This window comes from Salminus brasiliensis, chromosome 21 (assembly GCF_030463535.1).
Source record: "Salminus brasiliensis chromosome 21, fSalBra1.hap2, whole genome shotgun sequence".
In the NCBI taxonomy this organism is placed as follows: domain Eukaryota; kingdom Metazoa; phylum Chordata; class Actinopteri; order Characiformes; family Bryconidae; genus Salminus; species Salminus brasiliensis.
The window spans coordinates 2,317,371-2,344,988 of NC_132898.1; the positions used below are offsets into that span (position 1 = coordinate 2,317,371).

Below are 27,618 nucleotides of genomic sequence, written 5' to 3' on the forward strand. Positions count from 1 at the left end.
TGGAGGCCCCAGCTCACGACTTACAGGCCCGAAAAGATCTGCTGCTATTACGCAGGTGGTTTTAATGTTATGGCTGATTGTCATACGTAATTCTTAGCTTCTACCTGCCTTCTACCCTTTTTAAGATACGTTTCGTTCCAAAAGCTGATGATGCACAATATGGACAAAAGTATTGGGACACCCGCTTGTTCCCTGCTTTTGTTGGAGTAACTGTCTCTACTGTCCAGGGAGGAAGACTTTCTACTAGATTCTGGAGTGGAGAAGTTCTGGGTGGAGACCAGCTAGTTCCACTGCTCCATAGCTCAAAGCTGCTGGGGGGGCTTTAGACAGTACTTCTTCTGGCAGTACTTCTTCTCTACATGGACTAGACAAGCTGTGTGCGTGCAATCTGTGTAAGCAATGGGTGCAACTAATGAATACAGTCATAAGAAGGGGTGTCCACAAACATTTGGACATGGTGTATGTAAACAGAAATAAATGCATTTATAAAGTGTAAAAACGTCTCATGACGTTATATAAACACATACCTGTTCTGTGACACTTGAGCACATTTTCCACATTTTCCACATTTTTTGTCGAGTAAAAATAGAAAAGGAAGGACAATCAAGATTCCTCACTGTGAGAACTTTTCTTCGAAAGTGGTGGATCAACCAAAAACTGCGCACAGGCAGTAAAAGCCAGATTAACTCCACCCACCTTCAATTCTGAGAAACACTCACAACGATCTACAAGAACTCTGTCCTCTCAGGTGCAACCAGCCAGGAATCAGGTCACTGATTGCACAAATCAGTTATCATGCTTTTGGCTTTAGTAAAAGTTCACCAACACTGGCAGGATTTCGCCGTGTCATCTGCGTTCATGGCCAAATTTTGACATTTGGCTGTTGGTCAGTGCAAACAAATAAAGTGTTGCTGACATTTTAAAGAGGTATTAAATATCAAATTATAATTTCTAGTTAAGAGGAATCATAATCCTACACTCACTGTCCTTCTTTCCCATATACAGGACAGTCATATTGCAGCTGGTTTCTAGGCCTGTACTCGGTATGCTTAAGAAATGGCTTGACCAACGGAGCTAATGTTTTTAGCATTAGGCAGCATGGTGCCAATAGGGTCATGATGTTTATCCTCTGGAGAGAGTCCTATTCTATTGGCAGTACTTCTTCTCTACAGGGACTAGACAAGCTGTGTGCGTGCAATCTGTGTAAGCAATGGGTGCAACTAATGAATACAGTCATAAGGTCAGAAGGGGTGTCCACAAACATTTGGACATGGTGTATGTAAACAGAAATAAATGCATTTATAAAGTGTAAAATCTCATGTCTTGACGTTATATATATATATATATATATATTACATTTTTTGTCGAGTAAAAATAGAAAAGGAAGGACAATCAAGATTTCGCCGTGTCATCTGCGTTTATGGCCAATTTTGACATTCGGCTGCTGGTCAGTGCGTACAAATATAGTGTTGCTGACATTTTAAAGCGGTGATTCACAAAGCTGTGAGAGATATATTAAATTTTAGTTTAAAATAATCATAATCCTACACTCACGGTCTATCGTTCTCATATACAGGACAGTCATATTGCAGCTGGTTTCTAGGCCTGTACTCGGTATGCTTAAGAAATGGCTTGACCAACGGAGCTAATGTTTTTTTTTCACTGTCGTAAATAAAGTAACTTCCATAGTCACATTTTTCACTGATGTCATGTTTTCAGTGCAGTTTATTAGCTTTCCTGACTAAATTTCTTCCTTAACTTCATTTCACTGAGCTGTATTCAATATGCTGGCCGGGCCTTAACATGATGCCTGCATCGATCCTTCGCTAAGGCTTGAGAAGGGATCACACTGGTAAAGAATACCCCCTAGTGGCTGATCTGAAACCCTTACAGCTTCCCCAAAACTGTTTTTTAAACTTGTATTTTTCAACATTTCCATTTTAAATGTCCTCAGAGCTCAAAGCAGCCCTCAATTCCCAGCATAAGATCCATTAACATACCAATCAGCACCTTAGCACACAGATTGTGAGTGTTGATACTTCCCAGTGTACAACTCTATGAGGTTTGTAGCTACGTTTGGGAGGTCCTACTGCAGCATCTACCCTCGTAGAAACTGAATTTCTCATTTTTAGCTCCTTCTGGTGTGAAATAAGGCGCTAAAGCTCCAAAGTGAGAAGTGTTAGCCGTTGTGAAGAAGTCTTCAGGAAGGACTTCAGCCGAACATCACAACAGAACAAATTTCAACATGGAGCTGATCATAATTTACTCAAATTGAACCGAGGAAAGGCGAAGGCCCCTCACTGGTGTATCTGAGTAAGTGTTAGCACCTGAAAACTCTCAGGAAAGTACAAATCCAGCAATATTTTACTGGAAGTGAGTGACTGAAAGTAGGTACCACCTCTGACTAAGAGCGGTAGTGTGAACAAAACCAGAACAGCTTGACAATTTCTTGGAATTGGTGTCTTTTCTGTCTGGGTTTTTGTCTTTCTGTCGTAGGGGACACTTGACCTCAGACTCACAGCTTATATTCTAAAATCACGGTACGGTTGGATTCAACGGCTGAATCTGTCTGATTTCAGTGTTTAGCAGGACTTGTGAGTTTAATTCTGATAAATGATGACTATTATCTTTAGAGCATTATACACTGGTGATGGAATATCACAGCATTGAAATACAGCAGTATTGGTCCTCATTTTTGATAGATATTAAACATTATATGCGGGATCCATCAGTGCCAAAGAAAGAAAGTTCCAGGTGTTCATCAAGAATTTATTTTTTAGCAGTTTAATTTTATTTAGTTTGCTTTACCCATGATCTCCAAGACCTGAGACTGCAGTGCATGGGTTTTAAAATCAGGTTCAATAAAACAGTTATTTAAAAGAGGGCTAGGAAGGCCAAAACGGACGTGCTTATACTTAATATAATTAATATTTTGGCCATGTGAATATATCTTTTCATAAAGCTGATGTGTATTTGATGCTAAAAAGTTAAATGAATGAATGAATGAATGAATGAATAAATAAATAAATAAATAATGTCAATTATTAGCTTTGGTATTGGTACTGAGATATTAACTTTATTATTAATACATTAGTTTAAAATACAAATTAAATCAGGTTAATTTGATTAAAAATAGGTGTAATTTTATAAGAAAAAAAGATAAATATAATAAACTGCTAAATAATCAGCAAAGTAAATAAATTTGAGCAGAGTAGCAGTAAAATAGGATGGATTCACTGGTTTACTAAAATAAATCTGTGCCTCCATCCTATTTTACTGCTAATCTGTGTCTCATAAATCTTATATTTCTGTTAAAGTATTAGATTATATGTTGGGCAGCTAAATATACACGTAGTAAATATGATCAAAATAATCAATAACGCAGCGTAATTTACGCACGTTAGTGCTGATTTCAGTAAAACTATAAATTGAAAACTATAAATTGACCTAGATTAACTGTAAAATATCATGATACTCTGATCAAATCGTCAGAATTATTTATCTGATAATTATTCTCAGCTTTTTAAGAACTATTTGAGCTTATTATCGCCTGCAAACGATCAGGAACCAAAGACAAAGCTGTGAACCTCGGCGGTCGTCTTTCGCCGTGGCACCGCTCCTGCAGGTTAGTTAGCATAGCACAAGCTAAAGCACCCTAATGGAGTAGATTGTGTGGCTTTAATGGTTGTGTTTGTGAATTCCTGTGAGAAATGTGTAGGAATTATTCACAACGACATCAGCTAATGCTTCCTTTACAGCACCCCGTGTCTGTTTTCGCTGACCAGCCTGCGGGGAAAGCTGGCTAGTGCTAACGTCTGCTACAGCCAAATATCCACCTGGCTAGCTAACTAGCTAACTAGCTACCTCCAGGGCTGCTAACTAGCCAGCTAACTTCTCCAGAGCTGGTTTTCTGAAAGGTTTAGTCACGATCTGCTGACATTTAGGTTGTAACTGTGCAGTAAAGCCCTTCCTTGCTAAGGTAGCTAATGCTAAACTGATGAGGAACATCAGGTTCTCACACTAGCTGAAGCTCCAGAGGTCTGCAGGCATCTGCTCAGCCTCACTTATGGACTTATGAGCCTCTGCTCTTCTGGGAAGTCTTTACACTAGGTTTTGAGTCATTGCTCTGAGGATTTGATTGCATTCAGCCCCACCAGGGCATCAGTGATTAGGTGGCTACTGATGTTCTGATCTCCTGATCCTGGATGGAGCTCTGTTGCTCCCCTGGTCCACAGCCACTCAGTGCTGAACTGAACACCTGTTTAAGCAACTGGTGTCCGGATACTTTTGGACATATAGTATGGGAACCATCTCCATGTTATATTACATAAACTAGTGAAATGTTTCCAGACATGGATTAAGCCCAGTTTTGGGCCAAGTTGAAGCACCAGTGTTGATTCTGGGGAATCACTGCATTATTGATTATTGATTATTATCAGTAACTATCTTACATTTCCAGACTGAGCTTCTTCACTGAGTTTTTAACTGAAAAAGGTTTAAGAGGGGGGTGTGTTTGTAATGGGTGTGATGTCCACCAGCACCTCGTAATCTTACAGTCATGTTTCATCATCTGCTCATTGCACGTATTCCAGCAGTCATGGAGGCGGTGTTCCAGGCTCCAAAACGGAGGCCCAAAGTCTATGAATCGTTTGAGAGCCCACTGCCCGTTCCGTTCACCCAGGCCGAAGAGGCTTCCTCGCCTCAGAGGAGCCTCATCTACAAAGCTGAAGTCATTAACCAGCACGTCATAGTCCGAGAGGCCGACCACATTCTAGCCCTGTATGGAAAGGTAAGTTGGTAAGCTTGCATTTCGATTCTCTTGTAACTTAACCAGGAAAATGTCTTGCTGTCCAAGACATGGAAGAGCATACTGAAAAGAAACTAGCATTAATGATATTAAAGTAGGGCTGGGAGATATGGTAGAAAAAATACTGTATCACGATATTTAAAGACATGTTCATGATCCATGATATTGATCACGAGACACGGAAGCAGAGATTAAATACATCGGTAGCGACGGATTCTTAAAAACTACCATTCAGATCCACTCCCGTATTGAATACAGTGAATGTCCTTCATCTAATTAACCCAGTCTAATTACACTGTAATGAAAACTGCAGCTGATAAGAGTTTATTAAGCACTAACAGTCTCCTCCATATGCTTACACAGTATATTGTGTATCATGATGATAAAATGTATCACGATACATTAATAAAATATCGTCATATTGCCCAGCCCTGTGTTAACATAGCATTTTTTTTGTGTCACTTCTAGGGTTACTTTGGAAAAGGAGTTCTGTCCCGAAGCAGACCAGAGTACAGTATTTCAGATCGGTGGGAATGTGAGTGTTGATGTGAATTTGTATTTCCATGGTTCCTTCTTGACATGTTTTCAGTGTGATTGTAGTGTGATATCAACCCCCAGTTTGACATACTTTATAATAATAAAAACAAAATATATATATATATTTTCTTCTCTTTATCTAGACATCGGCAAAAAATGTGTACCTGTTATCTCCTTGTCAAAGTAAGTAGTTGGAGACCTTAGAGTTATGATTGTGTTTATGTAATGAATTAATTTTTTATGAGAATGTTTGAAATGACCCTGAATAGACCTTCAGAGCAGAGCCAAACTTGAGGCTTAATCATTGACCCTTGTATTATTATTATTATTATTATTATTATTATTGTCTTTAAACCATAGGTCATGAAAACCAGTGATGTATGTCTAGTCCTGATGGTCATACCCCAGATAACATGCCCATATGTGGCCTGTATAGGTAGCCCAACTGCAACCCAGAAAGTTTTGTCCATGGGTTGGCCATGTTGGCCCAACATTTGGATGCTCACCAGGGTCAGTGATGGGACCAGGACGGGTTGAACATTGGGTATCGTCTGGGCTGTACGCTGCACATAGGGCCTAGATGTGACCCATGTAAGATTAGGGTGGGCTATAATACACGATGGGGCCCATTTTGGAAGTCCCAGTATTAACGCATGTACAAATCCACATTTAGAGCTCATGCCCACCTGGAACCCACCTAGTTCCACCCATGTGAGCCCCCAAAAAAATTGAATTGATTTGTTTAAGCGAAGTGAATCACTTGCTCTGATCTGATTTGAGGGAATTTAACCAAAAGTGTGTTTAGTTTCACTCCTGGTCATTGCAGTCTTGTGCTTGGAATCAAGCCTTTTAGTTGAAGTTGTGAGGAAATATAGATACGTGAAAATTGTGTTTTCTGCTATGTTTAGCCTTTGTGTTTATATTTATGTGAATTTGGTCTATGGAAAATTGGGAGGTTTGAGGCCAAAACAGTGAAATCTCAAGCTCATTTGTTCATTTGATTTATTCTTTTTGCTTTATTCCTGAGAGATAAGATACATGAAATCAGTATTATTGTATCCAGAAATAGCAAAGCTGCAAGTCATGCAATCATGCCTTGAACATGAGTTCCAGAAGAGTCTAAATATTCAGGACTGTCTCGCTCCTTTCTAACTGTCACTAAATATGTGCTGTGTTTCTTCTGCCCCAGATACCAGAAACATGTGAGCTTGGCTCACTCTGCTCTCCTGGCTCAGGGATTAGAGGAAGAGGTTATCAGTGAGATACTGCAAAAGCTTACACACCCAGTTGAACTCGACCTAAGAGAAGAACATGGTGAAGAACATTGTGAAGAACATGACAACCAACAAATTGACCATCTGGAAAGTCAAGAGACGGCAGCATCTCGGGCACCATCTTCAGATAGCTGCAGTCAGGACCAATCGATGGAGAACGTGGCCGCTGGAGGAGGTCTAAGTGATGACAGAATGAACTTGGAATTCTCTGAGACTGAGAATCCTCGTAGACAAGGAGATCCTCTGTACGATCCTCTAGCTGAACTCTATCCCCAAGAACCTGAGCAGGTGGATCCGAATGCACTTGCCAAAGCGAAGTGCAAAAGACATGATGACTGGATCGTTCACTGCGGATGTCGCCTGAATGAGAGCCAGCTGATGAGTGTTTTGTTCAAGTCAGGCACAGAAAGCTGTGGGTCTTCTGTAGTGCATGGATATGTTCTGGTGGAGGAGCCCAGTGAAGAAGACAGTGAGGATCCCAATCAGGACGACAGTGTAAATAAATAAGTACAGACATGATACATTACGCTGCCAGGGTAGTGGAGGATCGTTAGAGGTCTTGCTGGTTGGTGTAGGGACCACCACTTTCCCTGTGGTAGACTAGGGTTCAAGTTAGGTGATGTCACCACAACACAATCACCCGATTTACACCACCCTGAGAGCTTGTGGGACTGTGTGAACAGCAGTGAAGAATGTATGGGAGGAAGTTAATTTAGATGGGGTGTGAGCTGGACATCAAGCCTAGAGGAGAGGCTGGACTCAGAGTCTGGGTTTTTATTTATTTATTTATTAGATTTTTTTGTTCAGTGATTAGTTTTGACTGCCACTGTATTCAGTTTTCATGAAGGGTCTAATTAGTTACTAAACAGCCAAGCACAAATAACACAGAGCCAGCAAACACGCTCAACTGGTAATTATATGAAGCATCACCCAAAACAGGACTAATAATAAGCTTTCAGCTCTCAAGCCAATACAGTGTTAAACACAGTGCTTGCAATAACCGTGGGAATTATTTATTTATTTCCTTATTTTTTTTCTTCCACATTCGAGGTCAGGGCGACCAAGCTGGTGTGCAGAATCAACCCCTTCAACATGATGGAGCATCTCCAGCTCAGTTATGAAGAGGTAAAATAATTCCTCATAATTCAAAACACACAAACTGTACAGCTGCTTCTTTTAACAGGCTCGTACGGCTCCGTGATATTCCACTGACCTGCTACTAATAAGCTGATTTGCCTTGTTTCGTTGTCAAGGTGGGGACGTGATAAATACTTCAATTAGGCCGTATTGTCACAGCTGGATTCGATCGGGAGAGTTCAGAGCCAGTACAAACAGCTGACGAAGCCGTGAAAATGTTCAGCTGGAGCTCCTCTGTGCCCCCTTTCTCCACAAGTTAATATTAACACAAGCCTCCCTTAAGGATGAACTTGCTGACATTAATATTCCAGCTGATGAATATGAATGAACCCGGTTCATTACAGGCAGAGTATACTCCGGAGGATAGTGGAAGGGTCACAGAAGACGGTTCAAATAAATGCCTGCAGATTAATGTCTGGTTATTTACCGTCCCTGTTGTAGTTTTTACCTGTCAGTGGAATGCACTGCTGTTAATTGATCGTGAAGGGGCCTGGGAAGCCATATTTGTCAGCCATTTGTGAACTTTTGGGAGTGTAATTCATGGAAATCCCAAAGTGAGCCCTTGTCCACCCACATAGCTCACAGGCAGTGGAGTGTAAATGTTATTTACCAGTAGAACATTGTTCTGCTTAACCTTCTCTCTGTATCATCTATATTGCAGGCTTTCTTTCTGGTCTATGCATTGGGATGCTTGTCAGTTTACTATGATGGGGTAAGTTAAAAAAAAAAAAACGTAGCCAGTGTTGAGACATATTTTTAAGATAATAATAATAATAATAGTAGAATTTTAAAAAGGCGTATTTATGGCTTTGTTGTTTTTCAGGAACCTCTGCCAGTTCTTCAGCTCTGGCGAATGTTTTGTTCAGTGCAACCCAACTTTGAGACCACCTACGCCGCCTATCACTATTTCCGCAGTAAAGGATGGGTGCCCAAGCCTGGGATTAAATACGGGACAGATTTAAGTAAGACCTCTCAACTCAATCAACATCTTTACGACAAATAAACTTTATTCAACAATAAACTGCTGTTACAGCATTCAAATGTGGGCTATGTTCACGTTACGGGGTAAAGTGGCAAAGAGATTGGGGGGCATGGGTGGGGTTAGGCCAGTTTGCTCACACTAATGACAAATGTGGATTAGTTACAAGCATAAATATGATCTGTCAGGGTAGAAAGATCTACTCTGATCTGATCTGATCTGATTGGAACGAAGCAATTAACCTAAATTAAGCGCTTGGTTCTGTTCCGATCCTCACTGTAGTGCTACTTTTCCTACTGCAGCACAGTTTTCCTTCTTCAGCTAGTTAAAATGTGCTGAGAGACTCCAGGACCAGGATTGGAAAAGTCTTCTCTCGTTGCAGTAGTACTTTCTTATTTCGTGATCTAGAACTCCACCTGATTGTGATCAGTGAGAGAGAATTTCCTATTGGTTTGAACAGCAGTAGGGGATGACGGGTGAATTATTCAGATGGATTAAGCATTGCTTTCCTTGATCCCCTTACCTGTTTGCCTACTGTCTTAATGTCAAGGCCAGGAAACTGACTCTTGGCAGTGAACTTGGAGAGCACGAGACTGAAATCGTTGCCTCCAGGCCGCCACACTTCGGACACATGATTCTCATGTCTGGAGTAGTCTAGAGTTACGTCTTTTTTTGTGTTCCAGTGTCGGTACTCGAGTTTTCTTCTTTAACGTTTTGGCTTCTTCAACAGTGCTGTATCGGAAAGGACCGCCATTTTATCATGCAAGGTCAGTATTGATTTAGGGAAATTATGAAGTTTGGAAACCGTACACTCTGCAAAAATCTTTGAGAAATGCCTCTCAAGCCTTTTTTTTGTGTGTGTTTTTAAGGTTCTTCACACTCACATCTCTATTAAAATATGATTCTTTATAGAATCAAAAGTGGTTCTTGTGTGGCATCGGTCGAAGAACCTTTATTTTTAAGAGTTTACTTCTGTATTTTCGCCTAGAGTGGGATAGGAGAGTAGCCCTTGTTCCACTTTAGCTCTCAGTAATTCTAAAATCTGTTCCGTCTCAATAAATCTGCAAACTCTTAAGACAGAAATAAGCAAGCAATCATGACTGTACCAATCTGAACATTTGTCGAAGTTGAATAATTCAAATATATTGGAGAGTTGTCCAGTTTTCTGTTGCTATGTCCAAAGGTTTGTGGACACCTCTTCTAATGAATGCATTCAGCTACTTTAAGATGCAACCATTGATGACACAGATGTACAAATACACACACAGCTTGTCTAGTCCCTGTAGAGAAGAAGTACTGCCAATAGAATAATGGACTCTCTGGAGCAGATAATCAACATCATCAAGCTATTGGCACCATGCTGACTAATGCCAGGCGTGGGCTAGTAGAGGGGGTGTAAAGCCCTCCCAGCGTTGAGCTGTGGAGCAGTGGAAGAACTGTGCTCTCTGGAATGATGAGGTGGGGTGGTGATCTCACTAATGTTCTTGTTTCTGAATGCAATCAAATGCTCCTCCAAAATCTAATAGAAAGCCTTCTTCTCTGTACAGTAGTCAGATAAACTATTTTTAATACCCTTAATTTCAGAAGAAATGATGAATGAGCAGGTGTCCCAATACTTTTGTCCATGGCATGTTTTTTTGCTGTTGTTGTTGTCAAATGATTTAGACTGTTTCTACTGTTGGTACACAGCTACTCTGTGGTGGTGGAGAGAGTAGACGACTCATTCCAAGGTGCTGCACGAAGACCCTTTAGCTGGAGGTCATTTGCTGCCCTGAGCAGAATCACCGGTAATGTCTCAAAGGTAAGACTCCTCACATTGACCTACACGTTACTGTAAACTGTACAGTGTTGTTTCCAGTCTCTCCTTCTATATGTTTCAGTATACAAAGACCATGTCCAAATGTTTGTGGACATCCCATCTAATGAATGCATTCAGTTTTTACTTTAAGCTGCACCCATTGCTGACACCAATGTTCAAATGCACACACACAGCTTGTCTAGTCCTTGTAGAGAAGTAGCACTGCCAATAGAATAGGACTCTCTGTAGATTAACATCATGAACCTATTGGCACCATGCTGCCTAATGCCAGGCGTGGGCTAGTAGAGGGGTATAAAGCTCCCCCAGCATTGAGCTGTGGAGCAGTGGAGGAACTGTGTTCTCTGGAATGATGGATGCAGTTTGGTATGATGAGGTGGGGTGGTGATCACCCAACATCCTGACCTCACTAACGCTTTCAAATCCTCACAGCAATGCTCCTCCAAAATCTAGCAGAAATCCTCCTTCCCTGGACAGTAGAGACAGTTACTCCAATAGAAGCAGAATAAACCTTTTTTTTTCATTCCCTTGATTTTGAAAGAAACAACGAATGAGCAGGTGTCCCAATACTTTGGTCCTTTTATTTCTCTATATTTCTACATATTTTTGTTTTTGAATTTTCTGTGCAGGAGCTGATGCTGTGTTATGTCATCGTGCCGTCACATCTAAATAAGGAAGATCTGTCCTCGCCAGAGTTCCTGAAGAGAGTCAAAGTTCAGGTCAGATGTTTCCCTTGGCCTTAGGGTTCATTAATATATTAATTTATTACCTCATATAAGTCTTTCTGACTCGGCCTTTGTTTTGGGTGGGATTTCATTACAGGAGCTTATTGTAAGCAGGTGGATATCTTCACGAGAACGAACGGAACAGGATGAAATTTAGAGCATTCAGCAATGATGTTCTCAGTTACCATTAAGTTATTTACTGACTATCGTTGCAATGTAATAAAAATCCCATATATAATTAATTAATAGTTTCTCTGCATTTGTTTTCTTTTGTGGAGGGGTAATGTTGATTTAAGGCATATCTATATCTGAGTTACCTGAAGGGAACAATAGGTAAAGTGATAGAGATCCAGTGGACATCTCTTATTAGGCAGGGTGTGGCCTCAGACAAGGCACTGGCTTAGCTGATTGTCTTATTGTCAGCGAGGAGGTTGAATATCTCCACACAGGCATATAGACTCAGTGTGTGTATATATATATATATATATATATTATATGACACACAGCAGACCATCAATACAAATCCCAGCAGTAGTTTTCCCATATTAACAAGTCAAGTAAAATTTATTTGTGGAGCTTTTTACAGCTGTTGTCACAAAGCAGCTTTACATAAATAGTAATTAGTGAAAGACAGAAAAAAACAAATAATGTAAGAAGATATGAAGGATCTAAGAAACCTTGGGAGGAACCCAAGGCTCCAAAGGGGGACCCGACCCGTCCTCCTCTGATCAGAACTATTTATAAATTATTGATAAAAATTATCAAACCATCTAAACTGTTGAACTGCTCTGTTCACAATCATAATATAATAATGATGGTGTAGTAGAACTTAATATAGTCATGGCAGTGATGGTCAGAGTAATGATGGGTAATGGTGGTGATATTAGTAGTGTCAGATAGTTAAGAGTCCATTTAGGTTTAACATGGTCATTAAACAGGTAGCAGTGGTAGAAGGGTGGCCGCTGGTCTGGCATGGGTGGTGGTGGGGGCGGGCCTGCTGGAAGGTGGCAGCTGGTCTGACGCAGGTAGAGGGGACCTCAGCTCATATATATATACCTCATATATATATATATATATATATATATATATATATATATATATATATATATATATATATATATATATATATATATATATATACAAAGCATATACGAATACAGCATATTTATGATAAATTGAGGAGTATTTTAGGCTGTCATGCTTACAGGATTTTAAATTGGTTATTATGTAAAGCCCAGGTGCACCCCTTCAAGACGCGCTCCTCCCGGCTTCTTCTTCATCACTGTGACCTTCCCGCGAGTTTCTTCTGGGACTGTCTACGATGTAGAAATGGTTCTGGGAAATCTCCCGACACAGCATGCTGTACTTGGACGCCCTTTTGACACGTGGCAGAACGAAAGTCTGTGTGAACTCGTCTTTGCTGAGGCCTCGTTTCGACTGGGTGGCCAGGACGCAGTTGATGAACATCAGAGTGTAGCTGTAGCAGTTGTGGTTCTCCTCGTTAAAGCTGTGGAGGAAAACGAGGAGCTTCTGAATGATGAGGAGGTTGTTACTCAGCCATAGATCGAAATACAGAGAAGGCCATGTTATTATTATTATTATTATTATTATTATGTCTGCAGAAGATGCAGAATTATTCAGGATCACTTTTCAGCCTGATCTTCATCCGATTACCACAGAAACCCCACCTAGACACAAATCGAGCTGGAGCTGCCAACAGATGCAGCCGATTTAATCAGATTAGGCTGATTAGGTCTGAAAGCAGGTCTTTAGGATGATTCCTTTTATCAACTTTGAATATATTAGCCTACCTCTGCCACAGTGGATCCCACATTTGAGCTGAGGAAAACTTCTCCAGGTATTGATCCCACTGATTGATCAGATTGTACATGTCTGGCTGAACTAAAGGGATGCTGATGCATCGCTCCCAGCCTTGATGGTCTCTGCGAACCCCAGTCTTGGTGTAGTTATATACAACTCCTTTAAAACAACAAAGGCAATGTAATGTATTTAATTTCCCCTTCTTTTACTGATATTGATTTATACACACTTTATACACACTACACACTGAATTCCTAACAACTATATATACTAACTAACTAAATATAACTTTATATATATATAAATCTTCTCAGTGAATCCTCGTGATTTTCAGAAATGCAGCAAAAGCAGAAACTTACCCTTAGTGTCAGTGATTCCAGTGTGCAGATCTGACCCACCATCAAATTCTCTGCAGGAAAGGGAAACACGGTCACATCATCAGACAGACATCAACAGAGCTGCTGTGAGCAAGTACACTGTACACGTCCAGTGGAGGAACCCAGCAGCCCTCCTGTTTGATCTCAGCCGTACCTGAGCATGTTGTCTTCTGTTGGGGCAACGAGGAAAGCACATGGTGCTTTGTGTCCATTGGAGAAGGGGTTGGGAACGCTGACCGGGGCTTCCTCCAGCCTCCTTCCACTGAAGCTCTCTTCACACTCAGGGCATTGCTCTGGGACGAAGAAACAGAAGATGTCTTTGTCACAGTGACTGAATTTGATCACACTCTTATCCATCGAGGGCGACCATGGGAGCGGCTAACGCCTCGGACTGCTCTCCACAACCTGCCGCTGCATTCTGGCAGTCGGGAGCCGGATGCAATGGAGGCCAGGTGTGTTTCAACAGGCTGACGTCCGCTGGTCATTTGTACCGAGCCTATCAGGTTGCAGCTAACCCTACACCTATGGAACAGTAGTGTCCGTTTTCAAGGCAACTTTTTTTTTTTTTTTTAACGTTCCTTAATGTTTTTGGACGTGCCGGCCGCTGAACTGTCTGACACTGCTCTGGCCTGAGGGGGGACCTGCTGTCCTTTGATGTCTGACCTTTGATATGAAAGTTGCGTAATGTGTTAATACATAATTATAGAAGTGAAAGTTAATTATAGGGTTAATTGTTGGGGGTTTGTGACATAAAATATCTCATAGTCCTACTAAAAGTCTTGGATGTTTAAGGCTTGTGCAAAAGTTTGGCCGCCCCTAATGTAATTACATGAAATTCAGTGTAAACAAAACTACATCTACTGAGACAAACGTTGGCATGTTGTAATACATAATTATTCTGCATATTTACTCAAATTAATTACTCAAAAATATTTTCAAATAAAATGTAATTTGTGGTATGTGCAGAGATTACGGCTCATATAATGTGTTATCTTTATTTTTTATTAGTTTTTCCAATATGAAAGTTAAATTCATCAAACAAATAATGAAAAAAATGCTCTTAAATTACAGACAATTCTTTTAATAACGTAAAATTGCCCAAACGTTCACATGAAATTGTTTTTGAAAAAAAAAAAAGAATTGGCTTTAGCTCCATTTGTATGGATGTAGTAAAGGAAATGTGTCTAAAATTTTTAAAAAATTTAATACATGTATATCCTTACTGTAGCATATATACTGTACACCCCAGAATTGCTAATATTAGTTATTTTATTTTATTTACTTATTTATATTAATTATATATACAGCTGGTACTCTTTAATAAGTATTTTAAAGGAAAATTCCTAGTAAGAAAAAATAGTAAGCCATTTAAACCCTGGATTACCTGAAGAAAAATACAGCTAATTGCACAGGTAAAGTGATAGTGGTCAAGTAACCATAGCTAATTAGGCAGGGTGCGGCCTGGGACAATGCACTGAGCCTTATATAAAGCTTAGCTTATTATCCCTTCTGAAGGAGAGGTGGGATATCCTTACACAAAAAAAAGGGTGTGTGGAAGTTCAGACAAATAGTTATTCCTACATAAAAAAAGATAGAAGACCATTTTTATAGCAGCAAAATCTAAATGAGATATTTTTATTAATACGTCAATAAAACCACTACACCAATTGGCATGATTACAGATATTGTTCTGTATATAATTCAATATTTTAATAACTTTTCAACATTTCTAAAGGTTTCTGTTTGGAATTGCCTATGTATGAATTCCCTTCACAACAAACCACAATTCTATTTCAAAATTTATTATTTAATAAGCAAAATATATAATAAGTGTGGGCAACATTGCAAGGATAGGGATAGGGAATAGGGATTTTTAGGAAATCTCATAGTAAAAAACTTCCATTAAGCCTCAGTATTTGTTGTATCTATGAAAAAGTGCTGTGAATATCTCCTCAGAAAGATTAATTCTATTTAATTAGTAAATTAATTTAATTGCAATTTTTAAAATGAATAAAATATAGTATTTATAATTACGATCTGCTGCATTGATTGTGTTTTCTATCATGAAGGGTTTAAAAATGTCCATTTTTTTATCCATTTATGCAGTGTAGAAAGGTGTTGTGAGAAGACTCTACACACTCAGTGCTATATGATGATATTTTATTTTTATCACAGTAAATAAGTAATAACAATGTGTACAGTAATTCATTCTGCATATTGCATATTTTCAAGATAAATACCTTGAGCTAATGGCAGCATCGTCTCTTTGTTAACAGCAATCAGCCATAACATTAAAACCACCTGCCTAATGTTCTGTAGGTAATCTTTATGTTGCCAAAACAGCTCTGAACAGTCCAGCAATGGACTCCACAGGCTCTCTGAAGTCGTCCTGTGGGACCTGGACACCTTCAGACGTTAGCTGCAGATCCTTTAAGCCTGCAAGTGTTGAGGTGGGACCTCCATGAGCATCAACGAGCCTTGGGCACCAGTTCACTGGTTGTCCTTCATTGGAGCACTTTTGGTTGGAACAGACCACTGGACCCGCCTGGTGTTTTGGAGATGCTCTGACCCGAGTCATCTAGAACATCACAGCTTGAAATGAAGCTCTTACTTGTCAATCATGTAAAAGCCATTCTGGAGTATTTCTCCATATACCTTGATGTACATGGAGGCACGCTTCACTCTGGGTAAAACGTGCACAGTGGTGAAGTCATTTCTGCTCAGAGAGTCTTTACCGTCGAGTGATCGCATGTGATTTATGAAGGTCAGGGCGAAACCATAACAGCAGGATCCAAACTCCCTCTCCTCCTGGAACCTGCACGGCGAAAACACAGGAATTAACATTTTTGCAATAATTTTGCATTTCCCAGTCCTGGACGTCCTGCTCAGGTTTAGGGAAACCACTCGACTGCCCAACGGTGGGCAGGTGGACCACAGGACTGCAAATACTAGCTTCTCTAATGTGTCACTATATGTCTGAAGGCTCATCCAGTGAGGGTATCAACATGGAGTTTGTCTCTGTTTACTGCAGGACCAACCTCCAGTGTTCTAGGAAGGCTTTACGCTAGATGTTGGAACATTGCTGTGAGAAGAATGTGATTGCATACAGCCACACAAGAGCATCGGTAAGGTCCGGTTAATCTAACTCATCCCAAAAGCATTGGATGGAGCTCAACTGCTCCACAGCCCATTGCTTGTATTAGGCATGGATGCTCAATGCTCAATACAAGGTTATACAAGGTTTGCATACCGCTCTGCAGCCCACGTTGGAAGTGATGAAAACGTCTGCAGTTCCTTATCCCAGGAATCTATCAGGGAATCTCTCCAAGGTGGAACCAGCGGTATACAAACACACTGTTCCCATCCATGCTCATCCCTCTGGACCCCTGACAATGTGTAGTTATAGACCAAGCCTAGAGGGGAAAGGTTAATTCTGACGTAATAATAATAACTACACACATAACAGTGGAGAATAACTGAGAAAGGTGACAAATTAAAAGAAAGAAAAAACTAAATAAATGTTGGAGAAACATGATGTTTATAGATACTACATGACACAATTAGGCCATTACCATGCAACCAGGCTCTGGGGCATGTTCAAAGATGCTGAGCTGACTTATACTTCATGTGTAGAGACAAGACATGTGGTCAGATGAGTCATTGTTTACCATATGTTGGGCGAGTGCATAAGTGGGCGAGTGCATGTGCAGCAGCCATGCAATGGCAGCAGTCACCAAAAGAGTGCCTGAATGCTTGACCTCTGGAGTGAAGGGGTCCAGTGGGTCTGTTCTACTGTAGAGGGCACTTGATCTACTAGAGACTGACCAGCTTTGTCGTATGATGATGCCACTCTTTCAGGGTGACCGTGCCCCATCCACAGCACACAAGGGGTCACTGAATGGATTGATGAGGATGAGGATGAATATGATGTATGACCATCACAGTCACCAGATCTCATCCCAGTTGAACCTAATGGGAGGGTTCTGGCCCAAAATATATTAGAGGGGGCTCTAGCATCATCCAGCATCATCATAACATCAACTGGAGGAACATCTGCTTCATCCCACTGGTAGCTGCTGCAGTTTCAAAGAACTGATTTGGTGGCTGGTGGTGACCTTACTGTGACCTTATCCTTAAAGGTGTCACCTGTCTACCTACCTACCTGTCTGTCTGCCTACCTAACTTACCTGCTGAGTTTGACACTCCAACGTGTAACTCTGAGTCTAGCCACTCTCTAAGGGCAAAGGTGAGGAAAGGGTGAGAATAGTGTATTAATTTGATCACAAATATGAATAAAACATTTGCTTAGGAGTGAAACTCACCCTAAAGACGACGGTCCGTCATTTGCTCCTAAAAGGAACGAGCATGGAGCTTTGTGGCCATTAGTAAACGGACAGGGAAGCGCTACAGGTGCGTCTAAAAGCCCCAGTGCGAGAGACTGCTGGCAGGCTGGACACAGAGCAGTTCGAGAACCAGCTTGGTTCCGTTGATCTGAAAAGGTATAAAGATCTTTCCCACAGTGGCGAAACTTGACCACGGTTCGGTCCATTTCAAGTCCAAAGTCCAGTCATTTGGTTGCTCTCGTTTGCATTTTCTACCCTCCTGCGCTACGATTGGCTATTTTTGGCTTGGCTTCGTGTCAGAACGGGCTACTAGCCAATCAGAGAGCAGTATGGGCGGGGCTTGCCCTAAACTCGTCGGAAGTTTTTACGAAGCCATGAAGGACACGTTTATTAGCAATTAAATTACACATAAATATTAAGCTTTAGGTTATTAATTATTATTTAGAAATAAGCATTATTAGCATAGCATCGCTGGCACACAAAAAATCGTATCTACAAAATGTAAATTTTACAGGAGAAGGAAATAAATCATCATAATAGAATAATGTAGACAGAAATATTCAACTTTTTTATTTCAGTAATTTAGGAGAATTAAGAATTTCTAATGGTCCTTTCATCGTAATATTCTGACACAATACAAAAAAAAAACAAACAACAGATTTACACTGTAAAAAAACGGACGATGTATTTATTTTAAACATTTATATATTAATTTATTTATTTATATTTATTTATACATTTTTTTAAGCAATGCTAGCCTGCAGTGTTCATGTGTTGCTACTGAATAACTGAAAAATAACTGGAAACTAGTTTACAGTTGAATTAGCAACAGCTAGCAGCTAAAGCTTTTATTTGTATGAAGACAGCATTTTAGCATTTATTTGTTGATATTATTTATTTATTTTATAGCAGAATATATTCATTTATTACTAGTTATTATTATTCTGACCAATTATTCAGTCAATAAGCAGTTATTATAAGAATGTCTTTCTATATACTTTTCTATCTATATGTTTCTTTATATAAATATTGTATATGTATGTGTGTGTGTGTGTGTGTGACTGGTTAGTTAAAGTAGTAACTGTAAGTTAACTGTACGTATATATATACGAGCTATTATAATAATAAAACCTTCATATTATTATTATCATTATTATTATACAGTTTAATTAACTGACTACAGTGAACTGCAGTAACTGTGCTGTTCTGTGTAAGTCCCTGTGGCTGGCTCTATGCAGGGCGGAACCAATAAACGCCTGTTCGCTGGTTTGCAGTGGGAGCGAGTTGAAAGCTGCACGTAAACGAGAGGTGGGGGGACCGGGACGGGAATATAAACTGCGCGGATTTTGGGGTGAAAAATGTCTACAAAGCAGGTGACTTGCAGGTAAACCACCTGGGCAGGTTTGTCGGTTGTGGGGAGCGAGGGAGTGCAGGCGAGCCGGACGCGTCTGTCGGCGGGGGGCGCCGATGACTTTGACGCTTTACACAACAGTGCGGGGTTAGCTAGCCGGCTAGCTCTGCGGCCACTGAGCAGTGGAGCTGTTTCCATTAATAACTCCTTAAAGTTCCACATTTCCCCTCAAACTCGGAGCAGATTCAGCAGCAGTAATCCTCGCGTCTCTGCTTTTATGGTAGTTTTAGTTCGATACTGGGTAGTGAGCGATTTAGCCGTGTGTGAAGCTGGATATGAGAGAGAGAGGGGGAGGAGGGGGGGGGGGGAGGAAGAGGAGGAGGAGGAGGAGGAGGAGGAGGGGGGGGGCACTGACGTTATTAGAACTGAAAGTATTAGAGGACACTTACGAGCTTTTGTGTCTCTAGCCCTTAATAAAATGCTATACGTGGCAAAAATAAAAAAAAAACCCACTTTAGGGCAACAATTACTTTATATATTTGTGAATAAAGCAATGTGTTATTCAAACAATTGTATTTTATTCAGCATCAGTTTGGCAGTATTTGCCTTTGTATTAATTATATAGAATTTTAAGCACCAGCAGAAGTGCTTATCCTCATATTTAGAGGTAAAACACTACACTTTTCTGCTATTTAAACAGCAAAAATGTAGAGAAAACTATTTAAAATATGCTGTAAGTGACTTTGACATGGCAAATGCATGTAAAAACAGTGTTAGGCTTAAGAATAATAAAAAATCATTCTGATATCATCGATTTCCTGAAGATCTGTGAAGATCCACTCTTTCAGTTGTCAGATTTGTACACATCTGTCTCAGATGTTTGTTTTTTTTAATAAGTTTTAGTCACTTATGTGGCCAACTTCACTTAGATGTATATATATATATATATATATATATATATATATATATATATATATAATATATATTAATTGGTGAAATTATATAATTAAGTGAGACAGGGTTCAATATGAAGTGTCTTTAGGAAGCACCTGCTATGTATGAACTCACCTGTCTGACTTAAACCCATCGCATGTCTGATGGCGTGTCGATGACCGATCTGTCTTGAGAGTGATGTCCGTATTCTCTTTCTTTCTCTTTAGATATTTCATTCATGGCGTTTGTCGAGAGGGGAACAGGTGCATGTTCTCGCATGATCTGGCAACCAGCAAACCCTCAACAATATGTAAATTTTTCCAGAAAGGTGTGTGTGCCTACGGCGACCGATGCAGGTAAACATGTCTTTTTTTTTTTTTTTTTTTTTGCATGTGCATCTAAAGTTTAGATGGATGTATTATATGCTGTGTGCTTTGATATTTGAGGACTTAAATAAATGCTTTATCAGTCTAAAATAAGCCATAGTTCTTCACCTTAATATATGAGCTCAAATAGGGCTGGGCAATATGATACGATTTTATGTTATTTTTATATTTTATATTTTGTCATCATGGTACACAATATCCTTTTATGAGCATATCATGGATTTCTTTAGTGCTTAAAGAATATTTAGTGATTGCAATTTTTTGTAATGAAATGTGCAGTTATTCCTGTTTATTTGAATGGAGTGTAGCATATTTTAAGAGAAAATTACAGTACTCAGTATGGAAGAGTATTTGGTTAGCAGTTTCTTAGAAATTTCACGCTGTTGGTGAATTTTGTCTACATGACAAAATATTGCAATAAATATTGTATATCGTAAAAATGTCTTTAAATACTGCCCATCTCTAAGCTCAAATAACTCTAGCTACACTCATAGTAGAAAGGTTGCTTTGACTTGCATTGCAACAGTAGAACCCTTTTTTTTTGGTTCTTCATAGAATCAAACCTTTTATAGAAGCTTCTAATAAAGGTTTTCCACCAAATTGAAGAATCCAAATGAGAACATTCTCTCTAAAGGAACCACTGACTTCACTAAAGAACCCTTAAAAAGAAACCCATTTTTAAGACTGGTGGTTTAGTGCTGGATCCTGAAGAAGGCTCATCACTTTAAACATGAGATGTTTTCTCCTCAGTGAACAATGTGCCAGAGTGTCGGAGAAATGCACTGTATGGACAAAAACATTGTCTCTATAGGACCTAGACAAGCTGTATGTGTGCATTTGCACATCTGTATCAGCAGTGGTTCCAGCTTAAAGCAGCAGAATGCATTCATAAGAAGGGGTGTCCACAAACATTAGTGACACATACTGTATCCTTTTGCAGTTTTGGGACGTGGCTAATATTAGCTGGGTGTCTTTAGCCTAGATAGCCTCTTTCTTAACCCCTCCTTAACCACCCTCATGCTTTGGGACTTTGGCACGAAGCATGATTAAGACAAAAATAATATTCATACTTGGTATTAAACACAAGCAGCACATTCCAATCATACAGTTCTGTTAGAACAGCCTGAAATAGCTTTTTTTATGCTGGCACCTGTTGGAGTACTCCTACACAAGCATAGTGCCTCTTTCTTCTGTGTTTCAGATATGACCACATCAAACCAGGCGGACGGGGGGGTGGGCCGCCAGTGGAGCACACAAACAGAGCCAGTAGTGCTGGGGCATCCGTCCCAGGGCCAGGGCCTCCACCAAGTACAGGCAGAAACACTAAGAAAGCGATAGTGTTGAGAGACAGAGGTACGACTGAACAGTATTGGTAGAAAATGTCACGTTATCTTAAAGTCACAGATAAGCTTTTCCTAAACAGCTGATTATTATTAACCCAGCAGTGGAAAGCATGTGTTTAGGAGGCCAGTTAATGCCTGTATGATTTAGAGGAAAACTCATATAGCAGGTTTAAGTTACATTGATTGTACTGTGCTTTGCACTCTTGTGTACTGTGCAAAAGGTTTAGTTCCCTGTGAGAATTAAACTGAAAAGCTGCTTAACTGGTCAGTAAGTGTTTATTTCCTCAGTAAAACTAATATTAGAATAGAAATTCTACAGAAAGTGGTGGTGGTGGTTCTCCATCACTGTGTTCATCATTAGAACATCTCCAAAGTTCTCCTCTCTCATGGAGTCTAGTATTATTTAGAGTTCTCCTCAGATCAACACCTGGTTTGGTGGTAAATCAGGGCTTAATGATGGTAAATCAGGTGAGCTGCTGCTGCTGCTGCTGCTGATTGAGTTGAACACATCCTCCATGCTGTGCCGGCTGGACTGGGGGGCGTCCAGGAGAAACCTGGAGGAACTGAGCTCTGTTCTTCAGACTATCTCACCGACAAGATCTCACTGCTTTCTTTCTTCAGAATGAGAAGCTCTTGTTTTCTCCTTTTTGTTCACCTGCTGCTATCTGTTCTGATGAGATCTGGAGCTTCTTCAGTAAAAACCCTCTCACTGCTGAGAGACGGGGGTTAGAAGGATGGGATTAGGGGACTAAAACCTCTGCACAGTACTACCAAACTACCAAAAAATCTCTTGGATTGGTCACAGTGTCACATTAACATGTTCAGAAATTGGATAAAGGCTCATTTAAGGTGTTACAGGCTTCATAGTCTGTCACTGTAATGATTAACAAACAGTAAACAGTGCAGATGGATCTGAATTTTCACATCCTCCTTTTCCATCTTCTGCTTGCAGCTTTGGCCAGTGACACTAGAGGTCAGCCTTATAGTGGAGAAAGCGCAGAGGTTCTGGATTGCTGGGACTACAGAGAAGGCTCCCAGGCCAAACCTCACACCTACCTTGATGCCATCCGCACAGGACTGGAGAGTTCCGCCACGGCCAGCCCTTACCCTGATGTGCCCCACCAGCCGCAGCTCTGCCCTTACGCTGCTGCTGGTCAGTGTCACTATGGCAGCACTTGCCCATATCTCCATGGCGACATGTGTGAGATCTGCAGGTTGCAGGTTTTGCATCCCCATGACCAGGAGCAGAGGGCAGCACATGAGAAGGTGAGTGAAGATGCACACACTTCTCGATTAGTTAATTAATTCATTAATTAGGGGATTTACTGACGTGGAGTTTTCTAGCCGATGGCAATAGCCAACAACAGCTAGTTATCAGACTTTCCATCAATATCTGATTCAGCCTGCTGTCAGCCCGGTACCATGCCGTGTCTAATGACAAGAACCTGGCCTCACTGTCAAATGGCTGTGCATCAGTGGACTGTAATAAGTAAGCTCTCCCTCTGCAGATGTGTATGATGGCCTTCGAGATGGACATGGAGAAGGCCTTTGCTGTGCAGCATAGCCAGGACAAGGCGTGCAGCATCTGCATGGAGGTGGTGTACGAGAAGGCGTCTCCGTCTGAGCGGCGCTTCGGCATCCTGTCCAGCTGCTGCCACACCTACTGCCTGAGCTGCATCCGGCAGTGGCGCTGCGCCAAGCAGTTTGAGAAACCAATCATCAAGTGAGTGGACCGGCCAACCAGATAACGTACCTGACGTTTTTGCAAATGCACACACACATACAGCGTACCTATTGGCTCCATGCTGCCTAATGCCAGGCTTGGGTTAGTAGAGGGGTATAAAGTCCCCCAGCATTGAGGAGCTGTGGAGCAGTGGAAGAACTGTTCTCTGGAATGCTGGAATCCTAAACTCACTAACGCTCTTGTTTCTAAATGCAACCAAATCCTCACAGCAATGCTCTAGTGTAAAGTATTCTTCCCTGGACAGTAGAGACAGTTACTCCAACAGACACAGAATCAACTCTTTTTAATACTCTTGATGTCAGAAGAAACTATGAATGAGCAGGTGTCCCAATACTTTTGTCCATGTAGTGTATTATCAGTTGGATTCTATATTAGTGCACCAAATTACTTCTAATAATTCTTTGTTTGTTGTGTTGCTTGGCAACCACAGCCTATTGGTAATGAAGTGTATTACTTGGTGGAAGATTAATAATAATAATAATAATAATAATAATATTTACTCTATGAACTGACTCAAATCCATGCTGTGTGTTTGGACGCAGGTCTTGTCCGGAATGCCGGGTGGTGTCAGACTTCGTTATTCCCAGTATCTACTGGGTGGAAGACCAGGAGGAGAAGAATCGTTTAATCGAGGAGTTCAAATCTGGCGTCAGGTGAGGAGCGCTCTTGGTGAAGCCGCCAAAGATTGTGATGTCAGCAGATCTGGTAGGGTTTAGTCTCAGAAAGCAGTGGAGAGGCTTCAGCTGGTTGTTAGTGGTCTCTCCTAGTTACACCCTTGAGCAGTGAGGTAGAAGTGGCATAGTTATTATATATTATATTATACACTTAAATAGAAACCCAAAGGTCAGCCACCAGTCCTCCCTTCAGAAGTCTGCTGTAGGCTTCCCCACCGTGCCGTTTGTGAACTGCTTTTGATCCAGTTGAAGCGCTAAATAAATCAAAGTCTGCTTCGTCCCGTTGGCTTAAGAACCTGACGCCAGCACCATGATGTACTATTCAGTCTATTGAGTCATCCTCGTCTTTTGTTGTTGTACCGCACTTGATATCCCGTCCTGTCCTGTTGAAAATGATGCATCGGTTGCTTATTAGCTGGTTGGTAAACTGGTGCCGTTTATGATTCTGAATGGTCTCTTAATGTGTGTTGCAGCAAGAAGCCCTGCAAGTACTTTGACCATGGAAGAGGAACATGTCCATTTGGAGGGAAATGTTTCTACATGCATGCCTACCCTGATGGAACACGGGCCGAGCCGGATAAACCTCGGAAACAGCTCAGCTCGGAGGGCAATGTTCGGGTAATTGTCCCTTTTTTTTCTACCTAAGCTGCACTGTACACACGAGCCGTCACACCATGAGTAAAGGACCAATAGGTATGCTCCAAAATGACTCCAGTGACCTCCATTACAAGTTCAAGGACTAAGTTTGTGCACTATGATCTGAAGATGGCCGGTTCGAATCCCAGGTCATGCTGCTGGCCATCAGCAGCCGGAGTCAGAGAGAGCACAATTGGCCTTGCTCTCTCAGGGGTGGGTTGATGGCACTTCCTCCCCACATCACTCTCAGGGTGTTCGTCTGTTGGCTGTTGTATTGGAGCTGGGGAGCCGTGCTTTTCTGTGAGTGCGCTAGGCTACCTAGCGATTCTGCACCTGCGACAATGGTGGCAGTGTTGGGGACATTGCTAGTGATAGGGGGAGTTCACATGACCCCCCCCCCCCCCATCTGTCACGTTTGTCATCTTCAAGCTCTTTATAAGTGGTCAGACTTACTGAACAGGTTCTTACAGCTACGTTACAGCTACAAGTCTAAAGTTGGTCCAGTTCTTCCAGCATCATTAAAGCATCCAGAATCTACACAGTAGATTCTGGTGAGAAAGAAAGGAGCTTGAGGGGGGGTCATGTTGTCTAGTTGAGTTTCCAGGGGTTAAACCACCATAAACTGTTTTTCGAGCTAGACATCTCCTCTCGACATCTGCTCCTTTCTGAGGCTCATTTAGCATTCTCCTCCAAGCGTGTTGAGCTCTAGTGCTGCTGCTTTAGCAGAAGCTCTGGTGGCATCTCATGAAGGGAAAGTGTGAATTGACAATGATGAAATTAAGGAGAGAATTGGATGAAAAAATGGTAGGAGAGCAAATGAGTCAGATTGCAGTGAGCTGAGTCCAGTACATGATCCAGTCCTGTTTTGAAGCCGCTACCATCCCTAGTAGTAGTTCTACCATCACTACCACTACTAGCGTTGATTTGGACTCCGTAAATGTGTTCATCCAGGAGAAAAACATAAAACATGTTCTGGGTGTTTATGAATGAATTTTTCTGGGTTTTTTTCCCTTTCCTTAAGTTTCTCAATTCTGTCCGGCTGTGGGACTTCATCGAGGAGCGCGAGCATCGTGGGGTCCCGCAGTTTGAAGATGAAGTCAACGAACTGGGAGAACTCTTCATGCAGCTGTCTGGAGCTGGAGAGGAAAGTGGAACGTCAGCATCCCACTGAGCTCTTTCTCTCTCCCTCTCGCCCGCCCCGCCCTCCCTCCCTCCCTCTTGCTCTCTCTCGCATACACCGACATACACTCATGCATACCTACACCCTTAGGCCATAGACCTCGGGAACCCATGGTTTCATACCTTTGGTAACTGTGTACATTACCTGGGCAATAAAAATGTACTCACTGGTAAAACTCTTTCCCTGTTCATGGTTTGAAGTGGTTTTCTAAAAAAATTAAAAAATAAATAAATAAAACATAAAGAGAGAAAAAATAGAAGAAGAAGAAGAAAAACAATGATCTTTTTACCTGTGGTACATTTTTGTGGTATGACATATAGCAAATGAATATGACCATATTTAAAGGCACCTGTATTGTTTCTGTAAGCTGCTATGTTTTCCTGATACGTGTTCGAATCTTGCTGGATTGAAAATGCGATATTTTTCTTTCTTTTTCTTTTTTTTTTAATGCACCCAAAGAAAACATGTATCATGGAAAAAAGAAAAGAAAAGAAAAGAAAAGAAGGGACTGGTAAAACCTCTGGCTTATCATGAATGCACTCCAGTAGTGTGTAAAGTAGAACAATTCATGTGTATAAAAGAAAAAAAGACATACTGTCATCGTTGCACTTAGTTTATGAAAACACAACTTTACTATTTTGGGGGAAATTGCAATATTAGAATAATTATAAGAAAAAGAAAAAAAATCATTTTCTTGTAACTCCTCGTCTTACCCATAAACTTCGGTAAATGTTTTTAGGACTGCTTAGATATGATTATGATTATGCCGTCGATGACAACATCCTCCTGAACCCAGCAGGAATAGTGCTGCTGAACTCTGTACGCTGGAAGTGAAGATACCTGATGAGGGTCGTATTATTCTGTTCTATGAATTGTCTTGTTGAGTGAGACTGTAATAAACTAGCAGTGAGTCAGCTGTTTGAGTGCTCACTCTTCCAACACCAAGCTGCATCTTCATCTCACCTGCTGTTCTCATTGCATCGGATCAAACATCTGAACACTGCCTGAGATTCTGAGATAGTTTAATGAGCCCAAATCTGCTTCCTTCTTTCTTTTTCAGAATCAGAAATACTTTATTAATCGCTGGAGGGAAATTGCAGTTGGTACAGTTGAAACCCATTTGTGTAAGAATAAACACAATAAAAATAAACACTTTATAAAAATACATTTATAAAAGTAAATAGAGAGAATATGTACGTGTATAGAAATTGTATAGATTAGAAATTATATAGATATAGATTATATGGAGCTCTGGAGCTCACATATAATATGTGATATTAAATTAAATTACAGTACTATTAATATAGCTCGCTACAGTATAACTTTATAAATTAAGTATTATCCCTTTATGTCATGTGTGTGTGTGTATGTGTAGGTATACCATTTAAAAAAAAAAAATAGGTGGGGTCCCGAGTGGTCCAGCAGACTAAGGCGCTGTCATTATCATCAGAGGGTCGCCGGTTTAAGTCCCAGTCATGCTAGCCATCGGCCACCAAACCCATAGAGAGCACAATTGGAAGGTGGCGCTCTCTGCCCGCATCACTTCTCTGAGGAT

At 40.8% G+C, this 27,618-nt stretch overlaps 4 protein-coding genes across 7 annotated transcripts; 2 read left to right on the plus strand and 2 right to left on the minus strand.

The window, feature by feature from the left end:
• Positions 1-3,561: 3,561 nt before the first annotated feature.
• Positions 3,562-11,517, plus strand: tsen2 (TSEN2 tRNA splicing endonuclease subunit). 3 transcript variants are annotated; one of them, XM_072665797.1, is made up of 12 exons: positions 3,562-3,625; positions 4,593-4,789; positions 5,276-5,342; positions 5,488-5,527; positions 6,534-7,113; positions 7,669-7,743; positions 8,417-8,467; positions 8,579-8,717; positions 9,465-9,501; positions 10,424-10,535; positions 11,180-11,269; positions 11,373-11,517. In XM_072665797.1, the coding sequence occupies exons 2-12, from the start codon at positions 4,598-4,600 to the stop codon at positions 11,430-11,432; spliced, it is 1,443 nt and encodes a 480-aa protein (XP_072521898.1). In that variant the 5' UTR covers positions 3,562-3,625; positions 4,593-4,597; the 3' UTR covers positions 11,433-11,517. The 3 variants fall into 3 exon arrangements, with proteins under 3 accessions (XP_072521898.1, XP_072521899.1, XP_072521897.1); XM_072665796.1 differs by lacking the exon at positions 3,562-3,625 and having other exon boundaries at positions 4,447-4,789; XM_072665798.1 differs by lacking the exons at positions 3,562-3,625; positions 11,180-11,269; positions 11,373-11,517 and having other exon boundaries at positions 4,445-4,789; positions 9,418-9,501; positions 10,424-10,530.
• A 954-nt stretch (positions 11,518-12,471) lies between these two features.
• On the minus strand, positions 12,472-13,942 carry mkrn2os.2 (MKRN2 opposite strand, tandem duplicate 2). The gene is made up of 4 exons (XM_072666267.1): positions 13,628-13,942; positions 13,456-13,505; positions 13,087-13,255; positions 12,472-12,782 (listed from the first exon to the last, which is right to left on the minus strand). Exons 1-4 carry the CDS (start codon positions 13,828-13,830, stop codon positions 12,524-12,526), a joined length of 681 nt encoding a protein of 226 aa, XP_072522368.1. The 5' UTR covers positions 13,831-13,942; the 3' UTR covers positions 12,472-12,523.
• Positions 13,943-15,630: 1,688 nt separating this feature from the next.
• On the minus strand, positions 15,631-18,039 carry mkrn2os.1 (MKRN2 opposite strand, tandem duplicate 1). Of its 2 annotated transcripts, XM_072666116.1 has the most exons (5): positions 17,796-18,039; positions 17,661-17,707; positions 16,724-16,886; positions 16,129-16,288; positions 15,631-16,051 (listed from the first exon to the last, which is right to left on the minus strand). In XM_072666116.1, exons 1-5 carry the CDS (start codon positions 18,020-18,022, stop codon positions 15,800-15,802), a joined length of 849 nt encoding a protein of 282 aa, XP_072522217.1. In that variant the 5' UTR covers positions 18,023-18,039; the 3' UTR covers positions 15,631-15,799. The 2 variants fall into 2 exon arrangements, with proteins under 2 accessions (XP_072522217.1, XP_072522218.1); XM_072666117.1 differs by having other exon boundaries at positions 15,631-16,288.
• Positions 18,040-19,103: 1,064 nt separating this feature from the next.
• Positions 19,104-26,977, plus strand: mkrn2 (makorin, ring finger protein, 2). The gene is made up of 8 exons (XM_072666113.1): positions 19,104-19,200; positions 20,328-20,456; positions 21,688-21,839; positions 22,782-23,095; positions 23,338-23,552; positions 24,116-24,226; positions 24,721-24,865; positions 25,905-26,977. The coding sequence occupies exons 1-8, from the start codon at positions 19,175-19,177 to the stop codon at positions 26,052-26,054; spliced, it is 1,242 nt and encodes a 413-aa protein (XP_072522214.1). The 5' UTR covers positions 19,104-19,174; the 3' UTR covers positions 26,055-26,977.
• Positions 26,978-27,618: the final 641 nt, after the last annotated feature.